This window comes from Papio anubis, chromosome 8, assembly GCF_008728515.1.
Source record: "Papio anubis isolate 15944 chromosome 8, Panubis1.0, whole genome shotgun sequence".
NCBI lineage: Eukaryota > Metazoa > Chordata > Mammalia > Primates > Cercopithecidae > Papio > Papio anubis.
In genome coordinates this window covers 8763551-8776658 of record NC_044983.1, presented here as the reverse complement: position 1 = coordinate 8776658, position 13108 = coordinate 8763551, and the positions used below count along the sequence as shown (strand labels likewise).

The window sequence follows — 13108 nt, the reverse complement described above, 5'->3', positions numbered from 1 at the left end:
AGAGCATGCCGCTATTGGGGACAAAACCCACTCTTGGTTTACTTGCACCTTAAAACACCATATTGCACACTGTAGAAGCTGGGAGGGACAAACACAACAGAACCTCAGTTCTCCTGGACATGTATGACTAGAGGCGTGACTCTGTCATCTCTCAGAGCCCCTGCCCCAGATTTGAGACAGCCACCTTATCCTTAGCATCTGTGGAGAGGACCTGGGCAGGATCAGGGCCCAGAATGCTCAGTGTCCTTGAGGGGCCCGCTGCAGAGATGGGAGTGGCTGATCTGAGGCCAGGGCTTGTGGGTCACATAGGGACCTTACTTAATTCCTGTCTGACTTGTATCCTGAACCACCATGACTTTGTGACCTGGAGAAGGAGCCACAAAGAAACAGATAACAAGAGGGACTGTGAGATCATATTTTGTTGGGGGGTTGACAAATTTTTATTACCATATTACTGAGATAAATGCACTTTATTCCAGCCCTACCGTGACCCTCCTCTCGGCTGATTGGTGCAGTAGCAACTGGATTGGTCAGTAGAAACACTTGATAAGTCAGTCCAGACCTCTTAGGAGCATGTGGTATGGGTTGGGTTGGCATGGGGTTAATAACATGACCCGATTAGCTTGTACTTCTTGCTGACCGGCAGCTCTGAGAGTTTAGTCTGATCCAAGACTCTTCCAGTCCTGAGATGATTTTGTGTCTAGTGGCTAACCAGGACCTCCAAGATGGCAGCTGCTGTTCCTGGAATCTCCAGTTACGTGGTGTCCCCTGGTCACCCAGTCCCCACTGCTTTCTGCACCCTCCTTACCCAGAGGATACGAATTATAGGCATCTCCGGTTGAGCACAGGACAGGGAGCTCATCCCTGATTGGTTTATGCCTGAATTTGCATTATTGTAGGTGCATTGTCAAGCAGTTTTACTATGCCCTTTTCTAGGAAGAAAGTCAAACAATTTGAAGTGCATGAGACATTCACAAAACAAAATAAAAAGCAATGTCAGTATCATCTTCTTAAGCTTTTGAACATGTTCCGCAGATCCCCTTCAACATCCAGAAGCTGACTTTGACCCAGTCTTGGTCTAATTAACTGCTGCTCTGCAAGCCCTGGGCTCTCAAGATTTGTTTCTTGTCCTCATATCTTCTTGGCGGAGGACACATCACTGCCATCAGCAGAGGTTGTCCTCCCAGATCATGTGGCTTTGGTGTGTGCCCCTGGGAGCAGAGAAGGGGCTGGGACATGTGCCCAACCCACCAGATGGGAGGCACCCACTGTGCTATGGCTGGGCAACAGATGTCCCTGTTGGAGACTCTTCTGTCTCCATTTCACACTCTACTGGTATTCAATAGTTAGGACTCAATCAACGAATGACTTTTCTGTTTAATAAATTTGTTTCTGTGGTGAAACATGCCATTGATTTTGAAACAAATTTGTAGATGGTGGGTTAGGTTCCCAGGTTAGCCCACCCTCCCCCCAATTCTTACTGAACCTATACGAAGGGTTTAAAGGATCTTTGGTTCTTCGGCCCCCAAATACGTGCCTTAGCAGAGTTTCAGTGAGAAAATGTCATTAGAAACTCCACCTTGGTTTCTAGGAATAGAGCTGTCATTTCTTGGTTGTAAAGAACTTGCTATTCTCTCATTATGGAATGGAAAGTAGCTCTCAGATTTCCCCTTATTCTTTTATCCCTAGAGCAATATATAGTGTGGGGGATTTTCAGAGGGTTTTTATCACAGTGTAGAAATGAGAAGGAAAATGACTTCTTCCCCTGTGCTATCTTTGTTTTTTATCCATTTAAACCTGAATGGCAAAGTGATTTCATCACACGTGCCACCTCTAAGCGATAAGAGACTGTATGGGTACTGTGTTGAGAAAAGATTCTGTGGTCACATTCAAGGATCAAGAAAGTGTGCGGTGGTTGATTAGTGATGTCTGCCATGATTATGGTCGTGGAGAGGAGGTGACTAATGTGTATTTGCCATTCCTGAAACAGACCTGTTAGAAAGTAAACTTCACACACAGGTGATAATACCAGCCTAACTGTTATATAGAGATTGTTATGTACTGGACACCATTCTGAGTGCTTTTTGTGTTTAATTCTCAAAACACCCCATGAGGTAAGTACAAATGAGGAAACTTACAATGAAGAAATTCTTACAGATGAGGACACAGAGGCATGAAGAGGTTGAGTGACTAAGCCAAGATCATATGGGTAGGAAGTGGGAGAGCTGAAAGTCTCAGGCTGTCTTGTTCTGGAGCCCCTGTTCTTAGCCACCAGTTCTGTCCTGTCTCCTGCTTGTGAGTTCTGTCCTGTCTCCTGCTTGTGAGTGTTGTGCCTGCGGTTCACAGGACTGATGTAAGACTCAGCTGTATTTCAGAAGGTGCAAACTCATGTTTACAGAACCTGTTATCTTTGGACCTCAGGCTCCGGAACTAAAGACAAGGGGGCCTCATCAGTGAGGAGGGAATAGCAAGTGAACTCCCTCCACCTTCTCCAGTTTATGGAGCATTTCTGGTCTTTCCACCTCAGCCATCACTGCCAATCTCTCAGATGAGACTAGGTAAATGGGAAAGGGAAGAGGGCTTGAGGTTTAAGGAGTGGAATAGAGGAGTTCCCTTGTCTCCAGGCCACCTGGCTGGGGGAACTATTTCTGAGGGGCCATTTTCAATGATCATTTTATGTAAGGAACACACACACATACACATAAAGATATGTAACAGTCATGTGCCACATAACAATGTTTTGGCCAACAAGGGATTATGTATATGATGGTGGTTCCTTAAGATTATAATGGAACTGAAAAACTTTTATCACCTAGTGACATTGTAACCATCATGACATCATAGCACAACACATTATTCATGTATTTTTGGTGATACTGTTGTAAACAAACCTACTGCATTGCTAGTCATAGAAAAGTTCAGCACATTTGATAATGTACAGTATATAATTGATAATGATCATAGATGACTATATACTTTCAGTCATTATTTTAGAGTGTGCTCCTGCAGTAATAAAAAACTGTAAAATAGCCTGAGGCTGGTACTTCGGGAGGTGTCCAGAAGAAGACGTTGTTACCATAGGAGATGACAGCTCCAAGTGTGTTATTGCCCCTGAAGACCTTCCAGTGGGACAAGATGTGGAGGGTGGAAGACAGTGATATTAATGATTCTGATCAGGCTTAGGCGAGTGTGTGCATTTGTGTCTTTCGTTTTCAACAGAAAATTTTAAAAAGTAAAAAATGAAAATTTTAAAAATAGGAAGAGCTTATAAAGATATAAAAATATTTTCGTATACTTGCACAATGTGCTTGTGTTTTAAGCTGTGTTATTATAAGAGTCGAAAAGTAAAAAATAGTTTAAAAGTTTATAAAGTAAAAAGTTACAGTAGCTGAGGTTAATTTAGTATTGAAGAAAGAAAATTAAAAAAAAAATTGAATGTAGCCTAAGTGCATGATATTTATAAAGTCCATGGTAGTGTTCAGTAATGGGCTAGGCCTTCACACCCACTCACCATTCATTGGCTTACCCAGAGCAGCTTCCAGTCCTGCAAGTTCCATTTGTCATAAATACACTAGACACTGTGTTTTTACTGTACCTTTTCTGTGCTTATAGATATCTAGATCACAAATACTTACCATTGTATTACAGTTGACTACAGTATTCAGTATAGTCACATGTTGTAGAGGTCATGGCCTAGGGGTAGTAGACTATACCACATAGCCATAGTCTAGGTGTGTAGTTGGCTCTACTGTCTAGGTTTGTGTAAATGCACTCTGTGTTGCACAATGACAAAATGACGTAACAACACATAGATTTCCCTGACTGTATCCCTGTTGTTAAGTGAGACATAACTGTGTATCTATATTTTTAACTTATCAAGTAAATTATCTTTCATAATGGCTAAAGAGATTTTTTAGTACCATTTACCTCATTCGCTAATTTAAAAATTACTCATCAAATGCCTGTTCTGTGTCCATACACTGAGAGAGGATTATGGAAATGGGGAGTCAAAGAGCTATGACCGCTGCCCTCCCTGAGCTTGCAATCTACTGATAGATGCAGTCCCTGTCCAAACAATGGCATAAGCACAGAGTGCTACTTGGGTGAGTGCGGCAGAGCAAAGGCCCTTGGTCCCAAGAGACGAGGGTGGCTGTGGTAGACGGATGAGGGATGCTGGTGTTCTGACCGAGCAGGTGCTTTCAGGCCGTGCCGAAGAGCTTTGACTCTGGCCTCAGTCATGGGGCGCCTTGGAAAGGGAGGAGGGGTTGTGGAGTTTGTGTCACATGATTAGATGTTTTTCCCTTTGGAAAGATAATTGTGGCTACACTGGGAAAAATGAATTGGACATGGGATATAGAAGAGTTAGAAGGCAGATGTTGGAGTCCAGGAAAAGGGGTCATGATACTTGGGGATAGGGAGGCTTGGGTAGTGAAAAAAGAAGTGAGGGGGATGCTGCAGGTATCTGGGAGGGGACAGTCGCTAGCTATGGTGGCAGATTGGATGTGGGGAGTGAAGGGAAGAGAAGGGATAAGGACAGCTAAAAAGCAGGAGCATGGCAGGCCCGTTCCCAAAGGTGGGGGATGCTGGCAGAGAAGCCGTTTTAGGGTGGGAGGACATCCTGTGTGGTGTTGCGGTGTTCGGAGGAGATGTCAGATAGGGTGCACTTTGGATTGGGAACATGTGGGTTTTAGCTGGGCCATTGACAGACCTCAATGGATTGTCCTGGGAAACCAACTGCTGTGGAAAAAATAGAAAAATCTATAATTTTGATTTTTTTGAATTCAAACATTTTCACCCTAGACAATAAGAAAAGAATCTAACAATGACAAAGGAAATTAATAAAAATAAATGTCTTGCATAGTCTTTCTATTTTCATTTTTATGTTGTTCTGCCATTCTTTTCCCATAAATATTCGTATTTTAATTAGTTGTCATTATAATCTACGTAGAAGACGTAATAGGGTTGTGTTTCCTTACCATTATCCCAAATATTTTCCTACGTTTCTATATCTCTCTCAAGGCTGCATTTAAAATACGTTGGGTAATATTCCATTCATTTGATAAATCATAAATGACAATTTTCTAAGCAATTTCTCTACTTTTGGATATTTAGTTGATTTTAAGATTTTGTTAATACAGGTAATACTTTCATAAATATTATGTATATCGCCTTTTTTTCTCTTGCATTTTTTTCTTAAGATAAATTCTTACAAGTGGGATTCATGGGTTTAAAGAGTTTGAATAGATTTCTGACTTGTGATATGGGTCAAGGCAAATGTTTTCCAAACCACTGACAGGGCTGTGAGGCAAGAACCAAAGGGCAGATCTTTGATCTCCACATGGAAGCTCAGCATGTTGATTTGAATTCAGTAACCAGTGGTTCTAACCAGATCAGTGAATGCTTGACAAGGTCCTTCTGTCACACATCTAGGACCTTCCATCACTCATCTGCTAATCATGCCAGGTAGTGGCTACAAACCTCTCTCAGGCCACTGAGCTCACCACCTTGCCCTCAGAACCCTGGGCTAGCTCCTCCCTTTTCCCAGGCTTTCTGCTTGTAGGAATGCCACAATAACTTCAGAACTAGTGGAAGCCCCAGAAGGGAACTGATGGAATCCCTAAGGGCTACCTGAACTAGTGAACCCTGAAAGCCTCAGGCTCTAAAAGATGTGCATCAGTACTGCAGAGGCTGCCTGTGGTTCCCATGGGTTTGGATGGGTGCTCAAGATCTTCCATGACCTGGTCTGAGTCTAAGAGATTTACTTGCCATTGCTTCTCAAAATAGCACCTCCACTCCACCAAGACAGATTATTCTCTGGCCCAGGAAGATGACTCCTGGCCCTCACTCAACTTGCTCCCTCACCCTCGCCTTTGCAAACCTGACTTCTCCTTTGGACTCCAGGAGTGGCAGTGCCTTCAGGCAGCACGTCTGACTTCCCACCCAGCAGCTCTCCTGCTACAATCTCCTGCACTCCTGCAGAACTCTCCGTCCACATGGCAGGACTTAGCACATAATTATATGCCTTCTTTAATGTTTGTTTTTGCAATTGTTATTTCTTGAAGATAACTGTACTCTCCTTGAGGGCAGGAACCGTGTCATCCTTCCCTAGACCCCTCCAAGCCTGGCTTCAGTGTTGAGCCCTTTGCCTGAGCCCAGCCAATCCAGTGTGACCCATTACATCAAAGCGTCTGTGCCCATGATGCAGTGTGAAGTGTCTTAGCTATCCTTGTCTTTTGTGTTTTCCACATAAGTGCTCATATTCAAAACTTGCTGAGGATATTATTAAAAAAATGCTCATAGATGGGGAATACTCATATTCTCTATTGATCACAGTTTGGGGGATTGTAAGATCAAGTTAATGCTGGAAAACAATAACCTGGTCACTTATTACTTCTGAGTCCTTGATGTCTACTAGGGTGGGAAGGGTGACTGGTTAGAAGGACCTGGGGGGATAAGGAGCAGTTGGAGGCACTGGAATATCTCTCTGGCCCTTAAGAAGGCTGGTGTCTTTGGCCTGGGTGAACAGTGCTTGTGTTATAGTGAAATGACATGTTCTGCTATTGTGTTTCTCGAAAAATTGGTTCCAATGGTACCTTGCCCTTTTTACTTCTCACTTTAAATACCGAGTGCATCAGTGTTCTGATTGTTAGGAGTCTTCAGGGGGACCCACCCCCAGTTCAGCCTGGAAGTTGGAGCTTTCCTTGTTTTCTAGAAATGGCCTGGCACAAGAGGGACTCTGGCCGGATATCAGGAGCCTTCAGGCTGGGCTGGGTCTGTAGCCACCCATTGTCCAGCTTTGCACAAGCTCAGACCTCAGCCTGCTCGTTTATAAAATGACATACCTGAACTAGATGATCTCTAGGCCCTTCTGCAACAGAGATTAAAAAACGATTGAAGCTCTCTTCAGAGGGTAAGCTGGGGTGCATTTTTAACTCAAAGGAGAAATAGGCTCATTGACACATTTAATGACATGTGTTAGTATGTGTTAGAACTTTACACTTAAACTTGCATTTCTTTCTTTCTTTTTTTTTTTTCTAGCCAAACATCATGTCAATGGCAACAGAACAGTCGAACCTTTCCCAGAGGGAACACAGATGGCTGTATTTGGTAAGATATCAACTCTGAAAGAAAACCCAAATTGTGTGCAAAGACTAGTGCCAAATTTCTTAGTTTTAGCAAGTGTCCTCAGGGCTTCAAAATCTGGGCTCTTCTAGATATTTACAAGTTGTTACAGCCAAGAAAACTATTGAGTTCCTAGTAATTTCTGGGGTTGGAAAAGCTTATTCTATAGAATTTAGTGTGCTTAATTTTCTCACGTTGACAACCAAATATCAAACTGAGTATGCTATTTCTTATGTCCACACTGTGAATTAACCTGCTAATTTAGGGTTTGAGTTTTTCTTTGCTAGCAGGGATTTTTTTTTTCCCCACATGGATATCTCTCACTTTGTTAAAGACTAGGATTTAAGTAGTTTTGACTTGTTATTCCACAAAAATCAGTCTAATGGAATTATCTCTTTCTTCTCCATCATGAATTAAGCACGCTCCTTAAGAGAAAACATTAATTAAAAATGTTTTCAGCAAAGTCCAATCCCTGAGTGGTATACTTACAATGTATAATTACGTGTTTGAGCAGAACTTCTCTGTTAAAATTCCAAACTGTTTGGTGAAGAGGTCCTTTTTAATCCGCGTTTCCTTCCCTCCATGCCTCATGTCATCTAAACTTCCTTCAGAATATCTCTGCACATGGCCCTCTTTTTTGGCCTGCCTTCTTTTCTCCGTTCCTTTCCTTCCTTACCTCTCCTTCCTTTGGGCCCCCCTCCCACCTCCCCTCCCCTCCCCTTCTCTCTAGCAATGCTCTGGGGTTCATCCCTGTGTTACCCACTGAAAATGACATCCTCTGTCCTCTGGAATTTCAACTGGACATTCAGCTGCCTCCCCTGGTTCCTTCCCCTCCACCTTTAGACAGGTTCTGTGATGTCTCTCATCCTAAAAACGTGAGGTCCCCTGATTTCACGCCTCCTGTAGGCTTCTGTCCTACTCTGGTCTTGATGGTAGTCTCCTTTGAGGGTACAAAACTGCTTTGAAGCCCTGAAGTGCGTTTGAACTGGAAATTAGCCTCAGTACAACCTGGTCTGTAAATGAGCACATTCAAAATAGATTGTTCCCTTATTCCCAGAGATGGAACCAGAATTAGGCATCAGTGAGGATTAGCAGCTGGAGAGTTATAAACAGGGACCCAGTTCTACTTCAGTGTTGGTAAATCATGCTCTGTGTAGGCTATCACCTTTTAAAACATGATTAGAGATCATTGTGCTCAGAAATTTAAATGGAGAAGTTGATTTTGTAGGAGACCTAGTGGACTCTCTAAAACATGTGCTGAAATGTTTGATTTGCTAACTTTCCTGTCCCAGCATGGTGTCTGTTATCATGGGACAGCAAATGTCACATGTATCAATGTTCAGAGGGTTCTTTTGATGATTTATTTATTTATTTTCCAGTCTCAGATTTGCCAACCCCAGGCATATGAGAAACTAGGTCTTATGTCATATTGGGAAATAGTAAATGACACTAACCCATTATTAGTGGGTTTCCCTCTGTTGTGATATTGAAGTAAAACTTCTTTCTTGAAGGGCAGACTCAGTACCAGATGGGCTGATGGCATTGTTTGACTACAGAATTGGAAATAACAGGGAATAAGGTTCTGTGGCAAGCCTTTTGTTTGTTTGTTTGTTTGCAGCAGAGGGTTGGGGTGGACAGGTTTGGTTTATGGCAGCTTACTCAACATCCTTACCCAAGGCCTTCATTGTTTGACTTTCAGCAAGCAACTTCCCCTCTCTAAGCCTCTATTTTCGATGAGGAGGCTGACGGGTGAGCTCTAAGGCCTCTGCAACTCTAAGCCCTTGGCCTTTACCTCTTATGTATTCAGGACTGAAGGCTCTTGGAGCAGGAGGCAGCCCCTGGGAGGCCCACTGTGCATGGCCAGCGTGTGTGGTTTTAGAAGAGATGAATCATGTGCATAATTTCTACAAGTTAACAACATAGAAGAGGCAGAATTATACACATCATAAAATAGAATACGTTTGACATCTAAGAATTCTTACTTTAGAAGTGCAGTTTAGCTCTTCCAGATGCTTAAATTAAGGCCCTATTTTGGTTAAGTATATGCAAGCATTTCATATTAATGTCTTCAGAATGATTCTCACTTTCTATTGCTTGTCCCTCGGCCTAGGGTGGAGTAGAGGATTTGAGTGGTTTATCACTGCAATGGAAAGGTCAGCTCAGCACAATGCTTGACTCTTGGGAATACATTGGACATTTCATCCTGCCAGCCCCTTGCAAAGCTGATGGACTCATACTCCTCTTCCTAGCGAGGCCATGTGACTTATCCAGAGCCACTTGGCCACAGAGGTGGTTGGTGGAACTAGAGTTTGAGCCCAAGTCTAATTGACCCTGAATCCATGTTCATGTCATGATGTTCCTGGACTCTCTCTGCACTGGTTCAAGGAACCCTGGGAAGGCCTGAGAGATTCAGAGACAACTTGCATCTGGATCCATGCACAAAAGTATGATTTGCAGTCAAGCCCATTTAGCACATCAATTTGTATACTTGCATGCCTTCTCAGAGTGCCCTGAAGGAGTCTTGAGAAGTAGCCTTTGCTGGGAGAATACTGGTTGGAGCAACATCTCCTACTACTATCATGCTTTTCCATTTGACCGTAGTAGCATGTATTCATGCACAAGAGGATGTCTTACATTCCCTTGACTGTGAGTTCGCCAAAACAGTGATGGCACTTGTACTTGTTCAAACCCATTCTTCAGCCTTGGAGGTCTTCATATTTTGTGATAAAATAGCATCACCAATTACAATATCATTTTTTTTTTTTTTTTGAGATGTGTCTCACTCTGTTGCCCAGGCTGGAGTGCACTGGCACAATCTCAGCTCACTGCATCCTCCACTTTCTGAGTTCAAGTGATTCTCCTGCCTCAGCCTCCCAAGTAGCTGGGATTACAGGCGTGCATCACGACACCCACCTATTTTTTTTTTTTTTTTTTTTGTATTTTTAGTAGAGATGGGATTTTTTCCATGTTGGCCAGGCTGGTCTTGAACTCCTGACCTCAAGAGATCCTCCCGCTTCAGCCTCCCAAAGTGCTGGGATTACAGGCATGAGCCATTGCACCTGGCCGCAATGTCATTATCTATTGGTTAATCATTTGAATATACCTTACCTTTAGAATGCTACCAACATAAGAACTTTGAAATTTAATCCGCTCTACAAATGACTATTGAACTGCCATGAAGCTTTTAGATTAGAATGTGAAATGTCAGGAAGGACAGATAGAGTGCGGGATAAAGGCATTCCAATGTGAGAAATGCATGAATGGGTCATATCAAGGGATCAGAGAATAGATAGATGATTCCTTAGAAACTGTCCCTGGCCTACAGTCTTCACAGATTTTCTTTTGTAGCCCAACAGTTAGTTTTTCTTCTGGTCTTGTTTTTCTGCCCCCACCATTCTTAGCTTCCTCTGTGGCTCTCCCTCTCCTCTGCCCTTTCAGACAATGAGAACAAAGGTAATAGGCTTCGTCCTCCTGGGGGCTTCTCCTGCCTGTGTGTGATGCTCTCTTTCAAGTCAGTGGGAGCCCTCTGCTTGCAAGCTGGAAGTGGAGCCACACATTTTGCAATTACTTCCTGTCTTTGTTCCTGGTGGCTCTGAGTGCCCTTTGGCTCTCACCCCTTTGATGTTTAGAGCGCCCGCCCTGTGTAGTGGGCATCATTGTGCTCCTTTATAGGCAGATAAACTGAGGCACTCAGAGATTAAAGAAACATGGCCCGAGGCTTCCTCAGATATGAGAATATCTTTTGCCACCCTGCTGGGCCTGTCTTAGAAAGGTTTTCTCTGGCTGTCAATATGTTAATGAAAGTGACAGTCCGTTGACCACGGGCCACTCTGTCCACGTGGAGGGCCTGGTTCCAGCCTCTGTGGAGGTGTTTGTTCTCAGCACAGACCAGCTACTCATTGCCTTAAAAATACTCCACAGTCAAGAAGATGTAATTTCACAAGAAAGTCAAAGCTTACTAATTGAAAAGACTGGAAAATGCAGGGCGGGGGATTCCAAGCTTAATTTGTGAAGATTTTTGGTACAATTAAAAAATACTTCATACAAAAAATTAGCTGGGCGTGATGGCATACACCTCTAATCATAGCTACTTGGGAGGCTGAGGCAGGAGAATTACTTGAACCCAGGAGGCGGAGGTTGCAGTGAGCCGAGATCGTGCCACTGCACTCCAGCCTGGGTAACAGAGCGAGGCTCTGTCTGGAATAAAAAAGTAAACTTTACTATCTTTGAACATAAATTTGTCATCCAAACTAGGATACATTTGAGAGTGAAAAGGGTGCTATGAACAATTATATTGAAATAACGAGGGATAAACCTGGAGGATATTAGGTAGCTAGGATATAATGTGTCCCTGTAATGAGGTCGTATATTATAAAATATTGAACCAAGAATAGTAAATACACACCGAGTTAAGTAGAAATGGAAAAATAATGAACTTGGATAGACAAAATAAAGTGAACAAATGAAAAAATTTCAATGACGTAGATTGGATTGTATATAATGTCACATCCACACTAGTAGTTATGCTAACTTTGGAGATTATATTCAATAAATATTGTTGTATTCTTTCTGAATAATTTCAGTTTGAAAGTTAGTTCATATTTATAAAACCTAGTTTATGATAATTCAATAAGGGTAAGGGAATGGATCTGATTTTACAGTTGCAGTTTTAATATTGTACTAATACTTTCTAGGGATGTAGGGTAATTATTTCTTCATTACTTGAGATATTCAGATGCTAGAGTGGTCATCCTTAACCAGTTCGGAAGTGGCTATGTAGCCTTTAAGACCCTTTCTTCTCAATTACTGAGAATTGACTTTGTTTTGGAACATTGAAACATTAAAAAAAAAATTCTGCTAACTCAAAATTCTTTGAACTCATCATTATTTATTTTTTTAATTTAAAATTTTTGTGGGTGCACAGTAGGTGTATGTATTTACGGGGCATGTGAGATGTTTTGAGACAGGCATGAAATGTGTAGTAATCACATCATGGAAATGGGGTGTCCATCCCCTCAAGCATTTATCCTTTGTGTTAGACAATCCAATTATACTCTTTTAGTTATTTTTAAATATACAGTTCTTACTATAGTTACCCTGTTGTACTATCAAATGCTAGGTCTCATTCATTCTTTCTCACTATTATGTTTTGCATCCATTAACCATCCCCATCTTCTCGCGTACCCCTACTACCTACCCTTCCCAGCCTTTGGTAACCATCATTCTACTCTCATCTCCATGAGTTTAATTGTTTTGATTTTTAGATCCCACAAATAAGTGAGAACACATGATGTTTGTCTTTTTGTGCCGGGCTTATTTCACTTAACAATGTTGTTGCAGGTGATAGGATCTCATTCTGTTTTATGGCTGAGGAGTACTCCATTGTGTACCACATTTTCTTTCTTTTTTTTTGTTTTTGAGACGAAGTCTCGCTCTCACCCAGGCTGGAGTGCAGTGGCGTGATCTCGGCTCACTGCAACCTCTGCCTCCCGAGTTCAAACAATTCTCCTGCCTCAGCCTCCCAAGTAACTGGGATGACAGGCGCGCGCCACCACGTCTGGCTAATTTTTTTGTCTTTTTGGTAGAGACGGGGTTTCACCATGTTAGCCAGGATGGTCTTGATCTCCTGACCTCATGATCCACCTGCATCAGCCTCCCCCGGTACCACATTTTCTTTACCATTCTTCTGTTGATAGACACTTAGGTTGCTTCCAAATCTTGGCTATTGTGAACAACTGCCGCAGCAAACCTGGGAGTGGAGAGGTCTCTTCGATACACTGATTTCCTCTCTTTTGGGTACATACCCAGCAGTGGGATTGCTGGATCTGAAGGTATGAACCTGTACCATTTAGGAACTCGTGTCCAGGCTATTTGGTGAAAGGTAAAATTCTGCAGTGAGAAACCTTAATGTTCAGAAATTGATACCAAGCAGCAACAGCAGAAGTACCTCTGCAAATTCTTTGGATTGTCGTGAATTTTTAGGCTC

At 42.5% G+C, this 13108-nt stretch overlaps 1 protein-coding gene across 9 annotated transcripts in view; it reads left to right on the top strand.

Annotated features, from left to right (window-relative positions):
- MSRA (methionine sulfoxide reductase A) overlaps positions 1 to 13108 on the top strand; it is a 390657-nt gene that overhangs the window by 138605 nt on the left and 238944 nt on the right. For 7 of the 9 annotated variants that reach the window (XM_017961766.3, XM_003902435.5, XM_021942804.2 and 4 more), the window contains one exon: positions 7039 to 7107. The exons of the other annotated variants lie outside the window; for them this stretch is intronic. In XM_017961766.3, coding sequence (XP_017817255.1) covers positions 7039 to 7107 — 69 coding nt within the window. The remainder of the gene's footprint in view (positions 1 to 7038; positions 7108 to 13108) is intronic. 9 annotated transcript variants of the gene reach the window in all.